The sequence below is a fragment of the Molothrus aeneus genome, chromosome 29, assembly GCF_037042795.1.
Source record: "Molothrus aeneus isolate 106 chromosome 29, BPBGC_Maene_1.0, whole genome shotgun sequence".
NCBI classification, from domain to species: domain Eukaryota; kingdom Metazoa; phylum Chordata; class Aves; order Passeriformes; family Icteridae; genus Molothrus; species Molothrus aeneus.
Window position 1 is genome coordinate 1,524,637 of NC_089674.1, and position 18,491 is coordinate 1,543,127.

The 18,491-nt window shown below is 48.4% G+C and overlaps 1 protein-coding gene across 2 annotated transcripts in view; it reads right to left on the reverse strand.

Moving 5' to 3' along the window:
• Nucleotides 1–18,052, reverse strand: part of LRRTM4 (leucine rich repeat transmembrane neuronal 4) — a 131,687-nt gene extending 113,635 nt beyond the window's left edge. The window contains exons 1-2 of one of the 2 annotated variants that reach the window (XM_066567408.1): nt 17,326–18,049; nt 12,838–14,384 (exon numbers count right to left, since the gene is read on the reverse strand). In XM_066567408.1, the coding sequence (XP_066423505.1) occupies nt 12,838–14,384; nt 17,326–17,329 (1,551 nt within the window). In that variant the 5' untranslated portion in view covers nt 17,330–18,049. Of the gene's footprint in view, nt 1–12,787; nt 14,385–17,325 lie in introns of both variants that reach the window. The other variant, XM_066567409.1, reaches the window with a different exon arrangement.
• Nucleotides 18,053–18,491: the final 439 nt, after the last annotated feature.

The window sequence follows — 18,491 nt, forward strand, 5'->3', positions numbered from 1 at the left end:
TATATGATTCACAGTGATTCACAGCACTGGAAATCCTGGACAAAATTCCACTGCTGGTGTGTGGAAGGGATGAGGATGGTGACACGGAGAGGGGAGAGCTTCTAAAATAGCAAATACTGGAGAATGCAGCATAAATGTCTGTATATTAAATAAATATAATTAATGAATTGAATATAATCATTATATATTAAATTATAATAGATATTATTATATAATTTATAGATATTATATTATATTGTATTATATTATATTATATTATATTATATTATATTATATTATATTATATATAGAATATAGAATATATATAATTATATATAATATTAAATTATAATATATATTAATATTCTGTATATTTATTATAATAAATATATATCTCAGAGTATTCATTATATATTATTATAATACATTAATAGTATAATAAATTAATAGTATAATAAATAATACATAATAAATAATACATAATAAATAATACATAATAAATAATACATAATAAATAATAAATAATAAATAATATATAATAAATAATAAATAATATATAATAAGTAATATATAATAATATATATTATATATTATATATTAATATAATAAATACTCTGAGATTGAGAGTGGAGACTGTGAGCCTGGCCCAGAGGTCCCACAGTTCCCACTCTCAATCTCAGAGTATTTATTATATTAATATATAATGTTAATATTATATTATATATTATATATTATAATATTACATATACAGCCCCCACTCTCCATCTCCACTCCCACTCAGCTCCACCCTGTTATTTTTTCCCTGAATGCTTTGTCCTGACACCCCTGGAGGGGGGAAATGTTTTATTTTGTTGAGCTCTCCCTCCTTTTCTGAGGGCTTTATTTGCTTTCTGGCTGCAGCTGGTGCCAGGCAGTTTGTAAACAGCTCTCCAGAATTAATAAAAAATTAATACAACGCTGTAAGAAATGATCAGAAATCACATGTGACCTCTTATTTATGTGCTTATCCTGCTTTAAAATTCATCAATGTTTAACCAGCACTCCTTAAACCACTTACAAAATGTACACACAGCCACTAATTAATTGCTGCTCTCAGTTTGAATTGAGGCCAGGCCCTGCCTTGTCTTACCTGGCCATGAGGTCAGGATGAGAAATAACAGCCAGAGGTGGGCTGTAAAAACCATAAAATCACCAAAAAAATGGGTAGGGGAAAAGTTACGGGGTTTGGATGGGTTTTGTTTATAATTTATTTTATTTCCTTTGACGTGGATTCAGCTGTAGGCTGCTAATTTGGGTTAATACTGATAATTACTCAAACCAGTGAATGTGGAATAGTTCAATCACTCAAAGGCTTTTCCTTTTTTTGAACTGTAGAGATTAAACCTGTCCTGCCACTCCCCACCCCCTGGTGGAAAAGGGATTTAACTCTTGCTGGGAATGGAGAGAAATCCATTCAATTTTTTTTTTTATCTGACACATTTTCAAAGGGAATAATTTTTTTTTTCCCCCTATTCGATCTTGGTTTTTCTCCTTAGAGGTGATTTAACCTGCTGCTCTGGCTCGAACTAAAAGGCAGATTTCAGGTGAGGATTTATTTTCTAGAAATGTTCTGTCTCTGAAGGATCCATCCCCAAGGGGAAGGAATTTTATCCACTGCTGGGAGGAAGGAGGCAGAAAGAACTCAGCATATCCAGATCCCCCTTTTGCAACCCTGGCCAAAACTGTCCTGGATTTATTGAAAGTGAAATTTTCTGCTCAGAAGTCATCCACAGGAATGGGAACACTCCAGGGCTGTGGCTGGTTGGGTTTTCCTGGGAACAAACACCTTCCAGTGTGCAGGTCTGAGTTTTAATGGGGATATTTCTGGGGAAAAATGTCCTAAAAACAAAGATGTTCACAGAACCTGTCTGGTTTCGGCCTGCAGAGACGACAAAACTCCTCAGTCTTCTGACATCAGCTTCACCTTTACATCTCATCCCAAATTAAAGGAGGAAATAAAGCTGGATTAATTGTTGGACTCCTTAAGGATCTTCAATGAACTCCCCACAGCCAGGAATTTGTTAATTCTGCAGGACAGGGCAGGCCTGGGGTCTTTGACAAACACCTTCATTTTTCCCTCACTCAGCTGCCAAAATCCTAAATTTACAGAAGCTCTTGAATTTACTTATTCCAGAATAAACCTGATCCTTCCAGAGCCTGTTTTTTTTTTTTTTTTAATGGATGTGGAGTTAAATAATCATCATCACATCCCCACAGGAACAGGAGGCCAAAAGCAAAACTGCAAAAATCCGTGCAGGTGAGGCCAAAACCTCCCCACATTTGGGACCTGGGTGGTGACAGATTCTTTTCTTCAGGCTGTTTTTGATATTTAATAATTTGTTAAATTACTCTGAGTGGGAAAGGAAACAAATTCCAGAATCCCCACTAAGCTGAGAATTTAATAACAGGTTCCTGAGCTTGGTTTACAGTGATTTTTGCATTCATGAGGCTTTTGGTGACTTCCATGAGACTTTTTGGTGACTTAATCTTAATCACCAATCTGAGAATGTAATAACAGGTTCCTGAGCTTGGTTTACAGTGATTTTTGCACGCATGAGGCTTTTGGTGACTTCCAGCTTAACGGGAATGTAAATTGCACTACTTTAAATGGTATTTAAATGGTATTTAAATGGTATTTGACCTTAAATGGCATTTCACAGCATGGAAAGACATCCATAATTTTAATACTGTCCCCTCAAGATGATGGTTAGTGTTCCACGGAGAGAAATGTGGAGATGTCATGGAGGTTCCTTCTTTTGGTCCAAGAGAGCTGAAGAGAAGGTCCTTGAAGGGAAAATCTGGGAACAAGGCAGGCCCAAGGCATGGACTGAGTCAAAAAAGGAGCACGAGAAGCAGAGCCAGACTGGGAATTTTTTATCAGCAGCAGGGATAAATGTTGATTTTCCCGGAATGATTCCATGAAAATGGGATTTTGTTGAGGAGGGGGCTGTTTCCATGTGCAAATCTCCAGGGCTCTCCTGAACCACAAATCAAACCCCAGATCCTTCCTGCTCCCAGATGAGCTCAATGCCACGCTGGAGAAAGGGATGATTTTAGCAGCTGGACGAGTTATTTCGTGCTGCGGAGGTTATTAACCTTTGGAACAAATTATCAGGGAAGTGGAGTTTGCTCTGCGAGTCCTCAAGTGGCTCTCTGGAGGCACCTTTTAGAAATACTGGTGGTGGAAACAGCAAAATTTGTAATTTGGGTGGCCCTGGATGGATAAAGTGGCAAAGCAGGTGGGGAAATTCCTCTGCCCCACTCCCATTTTTTTAGTTGGACTCAAAAAATCCTGGAATGGTTTGGGTTGGGAAGGACTTCAAAGCCCACCCAGTGCCATTGCCCTGCCATGGGCAGATACACATTCACTACACCAATACCTTTGTGAGACTCAAGGCCAAATATCAGGGAAATACGAAATTTTCCCCTTCTTTTCCTTATCACCTCCATGGAAAACTCATGGAGGCAACATTAATTCCACTCACCTTTTACAGCAAAACAACAGAGTCCAGACCTCGCTCTCGAAAATTAATAGAATAAATTTGGGAGCTAATCATAACCGGAGAGAGGTTAATCAGTTCCTCAGATTGTTGAGGAATTTATACACACTGGGACCCTTAATATATTCAACAAAGCAATGGCACCAAAGAAAATACCCATAGATTTTGTTTTCAAATACAAATTTCTCATAATTCAAAATCGCCGGTGGGCTCCTTCCTTTCCTGATTTGTACAATTTGTGTTCCCACTGCAGAGCAACCAAGCTCTGCCTTCATTTGCCTTCACAAGTGACATTGATGTGGCTTTTAAAGCCAGCAGCCTAACGTGTGATTTAGAGGCTCTGAGAAAGAAAATTACAACTCTGGGGGGGAAGAAATGGCTGCGAAATTTCCATTGAAATCGTTCGATTTCACTCTGGGGATGAGGCAGCACCTGAGTGGCTCTAAGTCAGCCTGTCTTGCATCTGAATATGGGATGGAGGTTTAAAAAGCACCAAACAGCCTTGTGCTAATGCCTCCCCAAGACAAAGCAGAGCTCTTCAGGCTGGCTTTTATGGCAGGAACAAAACAGGCACAGCTGGAGGCCCTGGAGGCTCCCGACAATTCTGCTTTTCCCTTTCATGCAGCAGCAGCCGCCAAAGCCCAGCCCTGCTCCAGAGAAAGGCAGGGCACCCCTGTAAGTGGAGGGGAGGGCAGGGACAGACAGACAGGAGGGATTTTCAAAGGTTCAAGGGCTGGTGGCAGTGCTCGGGTTCTAATGAAAGTCAACACGGCCTTGCTTTGCTTTTCTTCTTCTGAAGAGCAGCTGAGGCATAAACTTTAAAGGGATTTAGAGCTGTGGCTGCCCCTGGATCCCTGGGAGTGCCCAAGGCCAGGCTGGATGGGGCTTGGAGCAACCTGGGATAGCAGAAAGTGTGGGACCCATGGTGGGAGCAGCTGAGCTTTGGGGTCTCCTCCAACCCAAATCAATCCGGGATTCCATGTGCTGCTTTGGACGGGATTTTGGGAAGGAATTCCTGGCTGTGAGGGTCAGGAGGGGCTGGGATGGAATTCCCAGGGCAGCTGTGGATCCCTGGAAGTGCCCAAGGCCAGGTTGGAGCCACCTGGGACAGGGGGAGCTGTGGGACCCACGGTGGGACCAGATGAGTTTGAGGTCTCCTCCAACCCAAACCATTCCAGGTTTCTGTGGGCAGGTTTGGGATGGGATTTTGGGAAGAAATCTTGGGAGAGAGGCTGGGATGGAATTCCCAGATTTGCTGTGGCTGCCCCTGGATCCCTGGCAGTGCCCAAGGCCAGGCTGGAGCCCCCTGGGACAGGGGGAGGTGTCCCTGACACTGGATGGGATTTAAGATCCCTTCCCACCCAAACCATTCCATGGCAGCCGCAGAGGAAAACGACGCTCAGAACACCAAGAACAGATATTTTGTGTTCTATTTCCACAAAATCTCGGAGAAGGAAGGATAGATGGGTGTAAAACCACGACTAAAATATGTCAGTGTTGATTCAGAGTGCCCTGTACGCGGAACCTCTGCCCCGACCTCGGAGCTCCTGACCTCCCCTCCAGCTTAAATTAACGGGGTAATGACGAAAAGCACTTCTCTCCTTGTCCCAAAATGTGGGAAGTGCCTGGCAATTAAGCAGCCTCTGAGGATGACACTGCTGATTATTTCAGGACAATCAAGTCCCCGCCCGAGAAATGGGGTTGGGATGGGAAGAGCAGTGTCAGAGGCACAGTTAAACAATGCCTGGTTTGCCCATCATTCCCACCAATTATTGCAGGATGGGGGAGAAGGAAAACTATTTATAACCTGTCGGTCTCCAGAAACCACAATTATGATGATTTAATTAACACATGGAGAGGCTTTGAGGCAATCACGTCGTTCTAAATTTAAGAAGCGGCGCATTTCAGGCCCAGGATGATTTAGAAATGCGGGCCGAGCCAGGGCAGGGGTTTGATGGCCTTGTTGGTTCCTTTCAGAGCATCCATCACGTCCCAAGATAATCCACATGGCTGTGGCAGTGAAGGATGGGAGGAATCAGCAGGGCTGTCAGGGGCCATCCCACAGAAGGAGAAGCTGATTTTTAATGAGGATGGACCGAAAATGAGCAAAACCACAGAACTGAAGTCTCTTCATCAAAGACACCTTTGGTGTGTTGGAAAAACCTGGGAAAATGGGGTTTGGGTGGATGAGAGTGGAAGGACCTGCTTGGCACTGTGTCCTTGGCATGGTGCCCTGGAGGCCTAACCTTGGCTTAACCTTGGCTTAACCTTGGCATAACCTTGGGCTGAACTGAGAGCTGGAGCCCCCGAACCCAGGGTATTGCCAAAGGATTCCCAAATCCTGGTCTGTCCCACTGCCCTGGCCAACTCGCCCAAGGAAATCACACTTCAGGTCTCATTTCCTCTCTCTGGCTCGGATTATTTGCTGTGTCCTCTTCTCCCAAACACAAAAAATGACTCCTTTGGTGTTTCCATGCAGTGATTAAAGCTGGGAGCTGTCAGCTGCTGCCCAAACACACATCATTCTTGCCTTCTTTAACCATCTATTGTTTTTTAAATGGATTAACACCTAAGTAACATAAAGGAAAATCCCACTTCTTCCATATTTCACCATCAATTGCTCCTTGACTGGATCAACACACAAGCAGCATAAAGGAAAATCTTAACCACAGTTTACACGGAGGAAAATAAAAATTACAAAGAACCTCCTGCTCTATAAGTGCTGGAAGCTCCCACCAGGCCAGGCTGAGAATTCCAATGGTACCTGGAGCAAGTCCAGGGAAAGCTGGGGCCTTTCTTTCAGTGAAATTTTTTTTCCTAATATCCAACCTGTTGGTCTCTTCCACTGGGCAGCACTGACAGAACCAGAGGGTACAGCCTCAAGCTACGGCAGGGAAGGGATAGGTTGGATATTGGGGAAAAGTTTTTCACTGAAATAATAATAAAGCACTGGAATGCTCTTCCCAGGAGGTGGTGGAATCACCATCTCTGGATGTGTTTAAAAAAAGCCTGGACATGGCCCTTGGTGCTGTAGTCTGGGTGAGGTGTGAGGGCACAGGTTGGACTGGATGATCTCAGAGGTCTCTGCCAACCTCATCATCCTGGGATTCTGGGATTCTGTGACTCCACATTGCAATTACAGAGCTCTGTTAATGAGCTGTCAAGCCTCAGGACAAGACCTAATGCAGCAAATGCAATGCCTGGCCTCTGCTCAGGGGAGAATTCGGGAGAGGTGAGTTCAGCTCCTTCCTTTCCCTCTGAGCTCTGCGTTACCCCAGAACAATTCCACTCCCAAGGTCCCAGCAGCCCAAATTCCTGCTGAGCTCCTCTCTCAGCCAGGCACCAGAGGAAGCACCGAGTAAGAGTTTCACAAGTGTTCCACATCCTCCTGCATTTCCTTTCCAAATTTTCCCCAATCTGCAGCCCTCAATTGCTGCAGGAGGCACAGCTGGCTCAGCTCCGCCGGAAACGCGGCCGCTCCATTTTGGGAACGTCTTTGGGAGCTCTCACACTTCACAAGTGCTGAGCCCAGGGAAATTTTGCCCCCGTGCATTTTCTTGCTGCATCACTGGTGCCTCTCCAGCACACCGCCCCACAGTCTGGGGTTGTGTTTGCAACGCCGAGGGCAAGGAAAGGCTCAGAGGGGTAAAAACTGCCCCATCTCTGGAACATCCAAGGAGAGGTTGGGGCTTGGAGCAGCCACAATGTCCAAGGATGGGTTGGAGCAGCCAGAATGTCCAAGGCCAGGTTGGACAGGGCTTGGAGCAGTCAGAATGTCCAAGGCCAGGTTGGATGGATGGGCTGGAGCAGCCAGAATGACCAAGGCCAGGTTGGACAGGGCTTGGAGCAGCCAGAATGACCAAGGCCAGGTTGGATGGATGGGCTGGAGCAGCCAGAATGTCCAAGGCCAGGTTGGATGGATGGGCTGGAGCAGCCAGAAGGTCCAAGGCCAGGTTGGATGGATGGGTTGGAGCAGTCAGAATGTCCAAGGCCAGGTTGGATGGATGGGTTGGAGCAGTCAGAATGTCCAAGGCCAGGTTGGATGGATGGGTTGGAGCAGTCAGAATGTCCAAGGCCAGGTTGGATGGATGGGCTGGAGCAGCCAGAAGGTCCAAGGCCAGGTTGGATGGATGGGCTGGAGCAGCCAGAAGGTCCAAGGCCAGGTTGGATGGATGGGTTGGAGCAGTCAGAATGTCCAAGGCCAGGTTGGATGGATGGGTTGGAGCAGCTGTGGAAGGGCTCCTGCCCATGTCAGGGGGTGGCACTGGGTGACCTTGAAGGCTCCTTCCATCCAAACCATTTTATAATTCAGTTATTTCTAAAATGTGCCTTCTCCGAGCCCCTTCTGGGCATGGGCAGAGCCCTGAGGAGCAGCACTGTCCCCCTCCCCTTTCCTGACTCTCCCCATACAAACCCAGGGCTTAGGACACTTCCCTTGGGCTGGTTCACCCTCAATTTCCAGCCCAACAGAAATTTGGGCTGTATTTTGGGTATTTCTGGGTTCCAGAGTCACAGAGGGCTGGGAGAAGAGAGGGGAGAAGGAGCCACAGAAGGGAGCAGAGCAGTGTGGCTGACAGTGCTCATCCTCCTGCGTCCCACAAGAGTCACAGCAAAGAAACCCCGGTGTTTGGCCCTGCAGTGAGCACAGAGGGTTCACGAGGAGTTTCTTCTCCCATTTTGCTCACTCCTCACCTCCCAGGTGAGCTCTTTGCAATGTCCCAGCTGTGGGAATCCCTCCCTTTCCATTCCCCTCAGCTCTGGTGAGCTCACACCCCTCAGCCATGGGGTCCCTGCTCAGCATTCCTCTCAAACCTCTCGGGCTGATGACCACAGGAAACCCAACTGCTGCTCTTAAAAAGATTTTTTTTTTAAATGTAAAATTCAAGCAGCGAATTTTTAAAAAAGTAAAATTCAGGAGTGATTTCTCCCATGAGGTCCCAAAAACCCCATGAGCTCAGGCTGAGCCCCCAGGGCACCCCTTTTTAATCTGAGCTAAAGAACTGGAACCTCACCCTCAACCCTCTCTGGAGATGGGAACTGTTCTGGTTTATCCTCTTGTTCCAAGCAGCACCACGGTGTTAAATAAATAAATAAATAAATAAATAATAAAAACCAGCATGTCAACTCCATGGTGTTTAATAAATAAATAAATAAAGAAATAATAAGAACCAGCACGTCAACACCATGGTGTTTAATAAATAAATAAATAAATAAATAATAAGAACCAGCATGTCAACTCCATGGTGTTTAATAAATAAATAAATAAATTAATTAATTAAAGAAACCCCCCACATGTCAACAGCATGATGTTCAATAAATAAATAAATAAATAAATAAATAATAAAAACCAGCGTGTCAACTCCACGATGTTTAATAAATAAATAAATAAATAAATAAATAATAAAAACCAGCGTGTCAACTCCACGATGTTTAATAATAAATAAATAAGTAAATAAATAATGAAAACCAGCGTGTCAACTCCACGACGTTTAATAAATAAATAATAAAACCCAGCGTGTCAACATTTCCCTTAAATCAGGCTCAGCAGAGGGTCTGCAGCAGCCCACCAGAGCCCACCAGGCCTGCCCGTCTTTAATTCCTTCCTCAATGCACTTCCTCGCAGTGGAGAGAGGGGAAGGAGCAGAATTCCGGCTGAAGGGGATGCTGAGTGCCTGGTTTGAAAGCCGTGAGCACAAGTGACACCACCCAGCCCCGTGGAAAGCCCAGCAGAGCTGTCCCTGCGAGCGAGCAGGTGGCTGTTTATCCACCGCGGGGTGCGGCCAGACATGGAGAAGGAGAGGTGTAAAAAGCGACCTCGCGGCGCTCAGTTGACACAAAAAAGCTGCTCACCTGTCTGCCTCTTGTTTGTTCTGTCCCTGCCAGCCTGGGAAAGGGGACAGCAATGACCTTCCAGGAGACAGAAACATTTAAACATTTTCCTTCTTCCCCACAGCACCTTCCCAGCCAGCCACTCTCAGCTTTCCTGCGAGTGTGATATGCACGAAATACAGAATACCAGAGCTGCCTTTGTGAAATCCCTTTTTACAGCTTCCAGATCTCCGGCAAATGCACAAAATGAACGGGAGGGTGAGAGGGAGGGAGATTTGCACAAAGCAAACCCCAGGCTGAGGGAGCAGCACTCTGCTAAACTGGATGGCCAGAGCCCAAATTGGGAGCATCCAGTTATTACAGCCAGCCCTGCCAAGAGACTGAGCAGAGAGCCCAGGTGTCAGTGATTATAACGCCACTGCTGCCAAAGTCACTCCTGCCTGCCTTTGGCTCTCTCCCTCTCTCATTCCCAGCGCAGGGAATCATTCCTGGAGCAGGGACTGGGAAATGCAGCCCCACAGAGCAGCTCTCACCTCTGGGCCCCTGCTGGATGCTCCAAACCTCACAGAATTTTAAAGCAGCACCATGCCTGGGGCTGCTGTGGAGAGAAGAGCTGTGGAAATTCCTCACTGCATTATTCCCAGGCCAGCTCTGCCATGGAAAATCAGTGGTTTGTGGATGAGATGAGCTGGATGCTTCCACACCCCAAATGATCCCTGTGAAGGTTCCAGCTCTGCTCAGCTGACCCCAAACCCCACCCCAGTGTCTGATCAGACATCCCTTCCCTTTCCCTGTCCAAATGGAGCTGATCCGTCACCTTTTCCCAAACCCACACCATTCCTGGACCCTCAGCTGCCCCCAGGCACAGGGGGGTGAGCACACGAAAGCAGAAAATGCTTCGGAAAATATTGCTAGGAGAGGTAAAATCAATCAGTCAGTGACTCCTGGAGCCTGCCTGGCCTCACACAGGTATCCAGGCACTCCTCTCCCCTCTCAGGCCTTCTATTTTTGGGAGAAAGCTGAGGCTGAGCACAGGGAATGAGCCAGGCAGCCCCGGGGGAGGATGGGCCTGAGCTGCATCACACCTGCACAAAGTAATAGTTTTTCCACAAGCACGGGTAAATTAGGAAATAAAGAGAGGTTCCATTTCCCTTTTTTTTTTTTTTTTTTTTACCAAACACAAACCCTTTCCCCTGCTGAAGACTCTACAAGGGATTTTTTTTTAACCATTTTTAAGTGCTGTACACTGAATATCTCTCCTTTTACAAGTGGAACCTTGTAGCTATGGAGACGCAGAATGTCAAATCCAAGCTGAAGACAGGATTTCAGTGGGGGCTTTGGGTTGCTACATGTGCCTTCAATGATCTGCTTTCCACCTCCTGAAGTCTTCATTATTCTCTAGATTTTATTAGTGCATTGCAAAGAGCCACTGGGTGTTCAATAAGGACACGGAGTGACCTGGCAGGCACAGCTCTGGGGTGTCCTGCACCGCCTGATTTACACCACAAACCCCCCCTCGGTCCTGCAAAGTTGTCACCAGTTTAATTTAATCCAAATTAAAAAAGCAGAAACCGTTGCCGTCGGGTTGATTTAATCCAAATTAAACCCCAGAAACCGCTCTGGTGCTGCCACAGCACCTGGAAGCCAGGTGAGCTGGGGTCCCCTGGTGTTTAATGCTGTGTGCAACAGCCACAAGCACCTGGGGGAATTGCACCAGGCTGGCCCCACGTTCCAGCACCTGGGAGGGCTCCTGAACCTTGTAATTGCCCGCTGGATAATCTGAATTATCCGAATTCCAGCCTGCCAAACATCATGCCTGTCTTCCGAGATCCGAAATGCATCAGGGGCGGTGGTGGCATTGCCTGGGTTCTCAGTTGTCATGTGCGCATTCAGCTGTTCCCCACCAAATTAAACAACATTTTAGCCAAGCTAATGAAACTTGAGGGGTGTTAAACCTGAGCGTGAAGGGGACAGAGCCTTCCAGGCCAGGTTAATGCTCTTTGTGACAGCCAGGGGGAAAATTCAAAATTACTTGAACATCGCTCACTTTCCACTCGTGCTGGCAACAGTGAACAAAGCAAACCTCACACCTCCATTCTGTATTTTCCTGGAGTAATGGCAGGGATGTGGCAAGTGGTTTTCTGTTCTGAAGACAGCACAGCTCCAGAGAAAGCAACCCCAAATCACTGCTGCATTTTTCTTCCTTCCCCTCAAACTCCACAGTCCAAAACCACCTGGGGACCCCAGGTGCCGAATATGAAACCTCTCCCATTGTCAGCGCATTGGGTTCAAAGTTCAAAATTCAATTCAAAACATTGGGTTTTGAACAATCCAGATCCCAGAACTGCAGATCCCACCCTGCTCATCCTCACCACACCTCCCACAGCACCCGGGTGCCAAAGCCAGGGCTCACAATTCCCACAGCCAACCCCAGCCTGCACAAAGGGGTGGGAATAAACCCCAACAGGCACATGAAACACTCTCAGGTAGAACATCCACGACCAAGGAAGCCAGGTCCACCTGGTGCCACATCACAAGCAGGATTAAGTGAGCAGGACTGCAGTGGAATTGTGCAAATCCTCCTCTGCCAGCTCTAAACAAGCAGCAGCATTCCAAGCAAACCCATCCCCTGTATCCACAGCAGTGGAGTCTCTGGCAGGAGAGCAACAGAGCAATTTGGAAAGCTGGACAGCAGAAGAGAAGTGCTGAGAGCTTTTCCTGATTGTGTTTCCCGTGTTGCTGAGTCAAATCCCGACACGGCCTGAAGATTGTGGGAATCAGCTCCAGCAGTGCTGTCTAAGCCTCCACTGATCACTGAAATGCAATTAAACCCTCCAAGAATCCCCTTCTCCCAACCCAGATATTTGCAAACGCGCTGCTTGACAAAGGCTCGAGTCCAGAGGAGCCTCTGTGTTCCTGCTGGCTCCAGGAAAACAACTCCAAGATCCTGCTGCAGTCCTGTTGTCCCCTGGTTTGCTCCTGAACCAGACCAAAAATGCAGGAAATCTCTGGCTTTATCATTAAACAGGCCACAAACCCCTCAAGATTTGATGTGGGGTCTGGAGAAAAGAGGTTTCCATATTTAGTTTTAAACCAGAAAAGGCTCTTAAGCTCCTCTGCATCTACCAATCCATTAAAAATAGGATTCTGTTGTAGCCACAGCTCATCAAATGGGTGCAAACCGGAGGAGAACAACACTCCAGATGCCTTTATCACAGTTGTTGACTCCAACTTAATCGCTTTTTTAATAAGTCTTAATTATTCAAAATAATCACCATCCCTTTCCTGCCTGTTGTCATTTAACACCAGAGAACCTTCCACAAGAGCAAACCCCGACGCAGGCAAAAAAAACCCCAAAAAAACAAAACACCCCAAAACCCCAAAATCTCATCAATCTTTCTCACATTCAGAGACACCTCAAGAGCTTCAGAAACATTTACCTCTCCTTCCCAGCAGCTGAAATGGTTTTAGGAGGATTCATGGTTCATACCTCGCATTCCCTGGAGCCAGAGATGGTGTAGGTGCAGGGCCCAGATCCATTAACGGATACATCCATGGTCTCAGAGTTTGTTGGCTTGTAGTCCACGTAATATTCCTGCAAAGGGGAGTTCATTTGCCTCTCTGACTCCCGCGCCTTTTTCCTGCGCCTCTTCATGAGCGTGTGCTGCTGGAGCTGCTTCATGCTGGCGGGGTAGCGCTTCCAGGACACGTAGATGACCAGCAGGATCATGGCCACGGAGAGGAAGAGGGCCACGCTCCCCGCGATGATCTTGTGGAAGGACACGTGCTCGTATTCCGGCTCCACCGCGGGCGTCGGGATGTCCGCGGAAGGGCTCGGCGCCGCCGACGTCGGCTGGTGGCTCTCCAGTTTGGACACGGTGGGTTTGGGGATGAACACGGGTCTCTGGGGGGTTCTGGGAGCCTGGTAGGACCTTTCAGTGGCCACCACCTGGATTTCGGCGCAGATGTTGTAGGTTTCCACAGCGTCGCTCACCTTCTCGCCCTGGATGTGTTTGGGGCCTGCGCAGATCATGGTGCTCTCCTTATTTCCCTTGAAATTCTTAAGCCAATTAAACAGGGGGCAAATGCTCCGAGTACATTCCCACATATTCCCGGACAGGGTGATGGAGATGAGCGAGATCCACGTGTTGATGGTCTCCTGGGAGATGTTGGTGAGTTTGTTGGAATCCAGGTTTAGCTTCTGCAGGTTGGGCAGGCACTGGAAGGTGCCGGGCTCCACGCCCGCGATGTCGTTGCCCGATAAATCCAAGTTGTGCAAGGAACTCCAGGTCCACGTCAACCCCTGGCTGATGGAGCGGATCCTATTCCACTGCAGGTAGATGGAGCGGAGGTTGAAGAGCCGCGGGAAGTGGGCAAAATTGATCTTGGAAAACTGGTTGTGCTCCAAGTGGAGCTCCGTCAGCTTCAGGAGGCCGGCGAAGGCGTTGCGGGACAAGCTCCGCAGGCGGTTGTAGCCCAAATCCAGGAAGTCGAGGTTGCGGCAGTCCTGGAAAACGCGGATGGGCACCGTTTTCAGCGAGTTGGACCTCAGGTGCAGGATCAGCAGCTTGCGGAGCCCCTTGAACTGCTCCGCCTGCAGCACCTGCAGCTTGTTGTAGGACAGGTCCAGGTTGCGGAGGTTGGGCACGGGGTGGAAGGTCTTGTTGTGCAGGTGGGTGATTTTGTTGGAGCTCAGGATCAGCTCCTTCAGCCGGCGGATCCCCTGGAAGGCGTCCTCGTCCACGGAGCTGATGTAGTTGTGGTCGAGGTAGAGCCATATGAGCTGGTTGAGGCCGGCGAACTGGTGGGATTTGAGCTTCTGGATGCTGTTGTAGCGCAGGGACAGGCCCTGGGAGCCGCTGGAGATGTTGTGGGGGATGTCGCGGAAGGCGTGCGACTCGCAGTACACGATCTTGCCGTCGCAGCGGCAGCTCTTGGGGCAGGCCCGCTGGGCTCCCGCCAGCCCCGCCAGCAGCGCCAGGGGGAGCAGCCCCAGCAGCAGCCTGGAGCCTCCCCGCTGCTTGATCACATGGAAACCTGCAAGATCCCAAAGGAAAAAGGGCTGTTGGAAAGGCTTGCAGATAAATTACCCGATTACCACACCGTTGGAAAGGCTTGCAGATAAAATACCTGATTACCACACCATTGGAAAGCCTTGCAGATAAATTACCTGATTACCACACCGTTGGAAAGGCTTGCAGATAAATGAGCAGATCACCACACCACTGGAAAGCCTTGCAGACAAATTACCAGGTTACCACGTCATAAATGACCAGATTACCACACCCGTTGAAAAACCTTGCAGATAAACTACCAGATCACCACACCATTGGAAAGCCTTGAAGATAAATGACCAGATCACTACACCATTGAAAGCCTTGCAAATAAATTACCAGATCATCATACTGTTGGAAAGGCTTGCAGATAAATTACCAGATCACCACACCGTTGGAAAGCCTTGCAAATAAATTACCAGGTTGCCACTCAGTTGAAAAGCCCTGCAGATAAATTACCAGATCACCACATCATTGGAAAGCCTTAAAGATAAGTGACCAGATCACCACGTCATAAATTACCAGATCACCGCACCGTTGGAAAGCCTTGCAGACAAATGAGCAGATCAGCACATCATAAATGACCAGATGACCACGTCACTGGGGGCTCGGGGACAGCCTGAGCCCAGCTGGGATTTGGGGATTTGGGACACAGCCTGTTTGCCTCCTGCCTCGTCTCTTTGTGGTGCAAATCTCCATCCTTGGAGTGCCTGCCTGGCCATCTCTCATCTGGTGGCCCCCACTGCCACCAGGGTCCCCTGTTTGTTTTTCATGCACCCAGTTTGTTAGAGGAGGAGCAGGGGATGAGGCTTTTCAGCCTTTGCTTTCCTTCTTCTCCTCTGGAGCTGCTGCCTCCCCGTTGGAGAATGTTCAGTTTCCCCTGAATATTAAAGAGAGCATCTTTCTGGTATTTAATCTGGCAAGATTCCTCTATAAAGCCTGCAGCTTCTCCAGAATGAGATTTCTCCCCTGAGATTTCTGAAGGGGCTGATGAGATCCCTGACCCAGGAGTAGACCCAGGCGTGGAAAATCCTGAGTGGGGTGGGAAATATGGGCCTGAAGGAATTCTCTGACCCCATAGCCTGGGACTTTCCCCACGAACAAATTCAGGACCCAGCTGAGGTGGGGAATAGCTGAAAGAGAAGCACCATGACGACCCCGAGGGTTCCCCCGGAGCTCCAGGAGCCTATTCCTCCCCCCTGTGCTCCTGTCCTCCAGCTCTCTGAGGAGCTGGGGTGTCCTCAGTGCTCTGTGCTGAGGTCTGAACAATAAACATATTTGTCAAGTCACTGTGCTGGATGCTCCAGAGTGCTGGAGAGGAAATGAGCCAGAGCTCCTGCTCCTACGTGCTCCTCAAGGAAAGCAACTGCAAGTCTAATCCCCCCAAAATTACCTCAGAAACAGGGAAATCTACTCCTCATGAAGTTTGATCCACCTTTATAACCCTGCATTTATTGTAAAATGAGGCACTAAGTGAAGCTTTTACTTTTTGCACTGAGCGATTCTGGTTTAGGAGTAGGTTTAAGTAAAACTCGTGAGTTTTATGTACCTAAAATACAGAAACAGATGCAGAGAAACAAAGTTTGTCCACACAGAGAAGTGTACCAGAAATGCTGGCACAGGACCCCAGTGCCAGGTAAAGGTAGGAGATGTGTTCCTTTCAAATGAACCTTAACCCGTGTTCATTTAATTCATCCACAAATGGCTGTGAATACCTAAACAGTCATTAATTTGAATTAATCCAGGAGATGATGAGAATACCCACCCCAGCTCTTCCAGAGGGCAGCAAACCCAGAAAGTTTAAAGGGGGATTTTTCTCTTTCAATTCCCCTCTCCTGACTGATTTTAAGGGTTTGCCTTTAAGATGTCATGTTTGTCATGCAGCAGAAGCTCTGGATGTGAGGACATATGTAACAATTGAATATATGGAATCCTGAATAATTATGAGAGGGTGTGGAGGGGGTGTCAGAACCCCCAACACCCATCTGCACGCCTGGAATAATTTTAGGGCTGCTGCCTCCGGAGTTGCAGTCTTGCTGAGAATGAAAATGCATTCTTCCAACAGGAAATATTTCAAAGGCTCATATCTCCTTGATAAATAATCACTTTATGATTTGTCACACACACACACACACAAACAGAGAACCAACCCAGTGCTGCAGGTCTTTAATCCAATTTTAAACCAAAGGGCAACCTGCAAAAACAATTCCTGATCTAGAATGCCCCTGCCTTCCACTTTAATGGGTAGATTTGTGATTTAAATTCTCTCTTTTTTTTTTTTTTTTTTTCTCATTTTTTTTTTTCCTCTTTGCCAGCAGCAGCCAGCTAGAAATATGTTCTGGCTGTTACAGACTCGGGGGCTGGGGATGGGGGGGGGAAGGAAAGAAGGAAGGAAGGAGGGGAATAAAACCTGTCACACTCCAAAAAAACCCCCGACTGCCAAATGACTGCTGGAGATGTAGCAGAAGCACCAGGGGCATCTTTTCAGCCTCTTCCGAACCCCCCCCATGCAAACAACTCCCCTTGGCTTCCCACATCCCGCAAAGTGTCCAAGCCAGCCCGGATGGTGCCGGGAGGGGGATCAGGAGGCGAAGCCGCCAGGGATTTTGGGGGGGGTCGGGACCCCAAAGGTGCCCTGCAGGTGCGGGGGTGGGATTTGAGGAACCCAGCACCCGTGGGTGCCACTGCGGGAGGAAAGGTGTGCGTGTGTGTGCGTGTGTGTGCCCGGAGGGGGGGGACAAGGGCTAAAAAGGCGATTTTCGAGCGCCGTGAGTCACCTGGCACAGCGGAATGCGCCGCTGGCTGCTGCTCCCGGTGCCCCCCCCTCCCCGTCCCCGCCGCCACCGCCGCCGAATAATCCAGCTGCAAAACCCACCCCACAGCTGCAGCTGTGCCAGCCAACAAACCACGAAAAGTTCACTCACCCATCCTTTTGTCATCAATAACGTCCTCCTTCGCCTTCCTCCAGATGTTTTCTCCTCTCTCTTCCCCCCTTTTTAAATTTTTTTTTTTTTGGCTTTTCCCCCTCGCCTCTTTCTCCCTCTTTAAACCATCAGCATCTTCACGTCGCTGCCGCTCGCCCCGCCGCCATCCAGCCCTGCCTGCCAGGAACCCCACAAAGTTCCCCGGAGAGGAGCAGCCGGAATTTTTTTTTGGGGGGGGATGAGGGAAGGGAAAGGATAAGGGAAAGGGGTTGGGGGTGGGGAAGACAGGACGAAGGATGGGGGGAGTGTGGGGGGGTAGGGAGGGACTCTAAGCTCTGAGAGCCATTGTGGAAGTCATCAGAGGAGCGGCGGCGTTAAGTGGCGATTTTTTTTAAAGAAAAGCCAGAGCAGGAGATGCAGACGAACCAACTTCTCTGGGAGGAAGGAGCGAAGCTCTGCCGGCGCCTGGCATCCCTCATTGTGCCGCTGCCTCTTGCCATGGCCGGGCACAGCGATCCATCCTCCGCAGGGCCTCCCGTGCTGTGCCAGAGCCCGGCTCAGCAGCCCCCGCAGGCTCGGTTTATTCCATTTAGCTGGTCGGGTTTAAAGTGTTTTGTAGCTGTGCTGAGAGGCAGCTCTCGTCTAATTCCGAGGCTTTCCAGAGAGCGATGATGCTCCGGAGCTGGCGGGTGCCGAGGATGGAGTTTGTGGAGCACCGAGTGCCCTCCACTGGAGAAAACCCAGCGCGCACTAAAGGCTGAACAAGTGAGGCTGTCATGGCTCTGCAGACTTCGCTCCGCTCTCGGAAAAGAAAATTAAAGACACAGCATTGCCTTTGCCCACCGTCCTCCCCTGCCGGGCTCCCTCCGTCTCCCCCTGGATTATGGAATGTTTATGGCGTGGGATTTTCGGGCAGAGACGCCAAACAAAACATCTGCTCCCCTTTGGGATTTGCCAACCTGAGCTTGCTCTAATCCACCTGACCTGTGTGTTTGGCTTGGGCAAATTCTAAACTGTTCTTTTTTCTTTTTTTTTTTTTTTTCCCTGTATTCCCGGGGGAGGGGAGGCAGGAAAAGGAAAGTTCGCAGGTGAAAAGTGATTGCAGGGTGCAGGGGCTGTGATCACACCGATCATCCCCACAAAAGGCGTTTGATTTGACTGCAGGC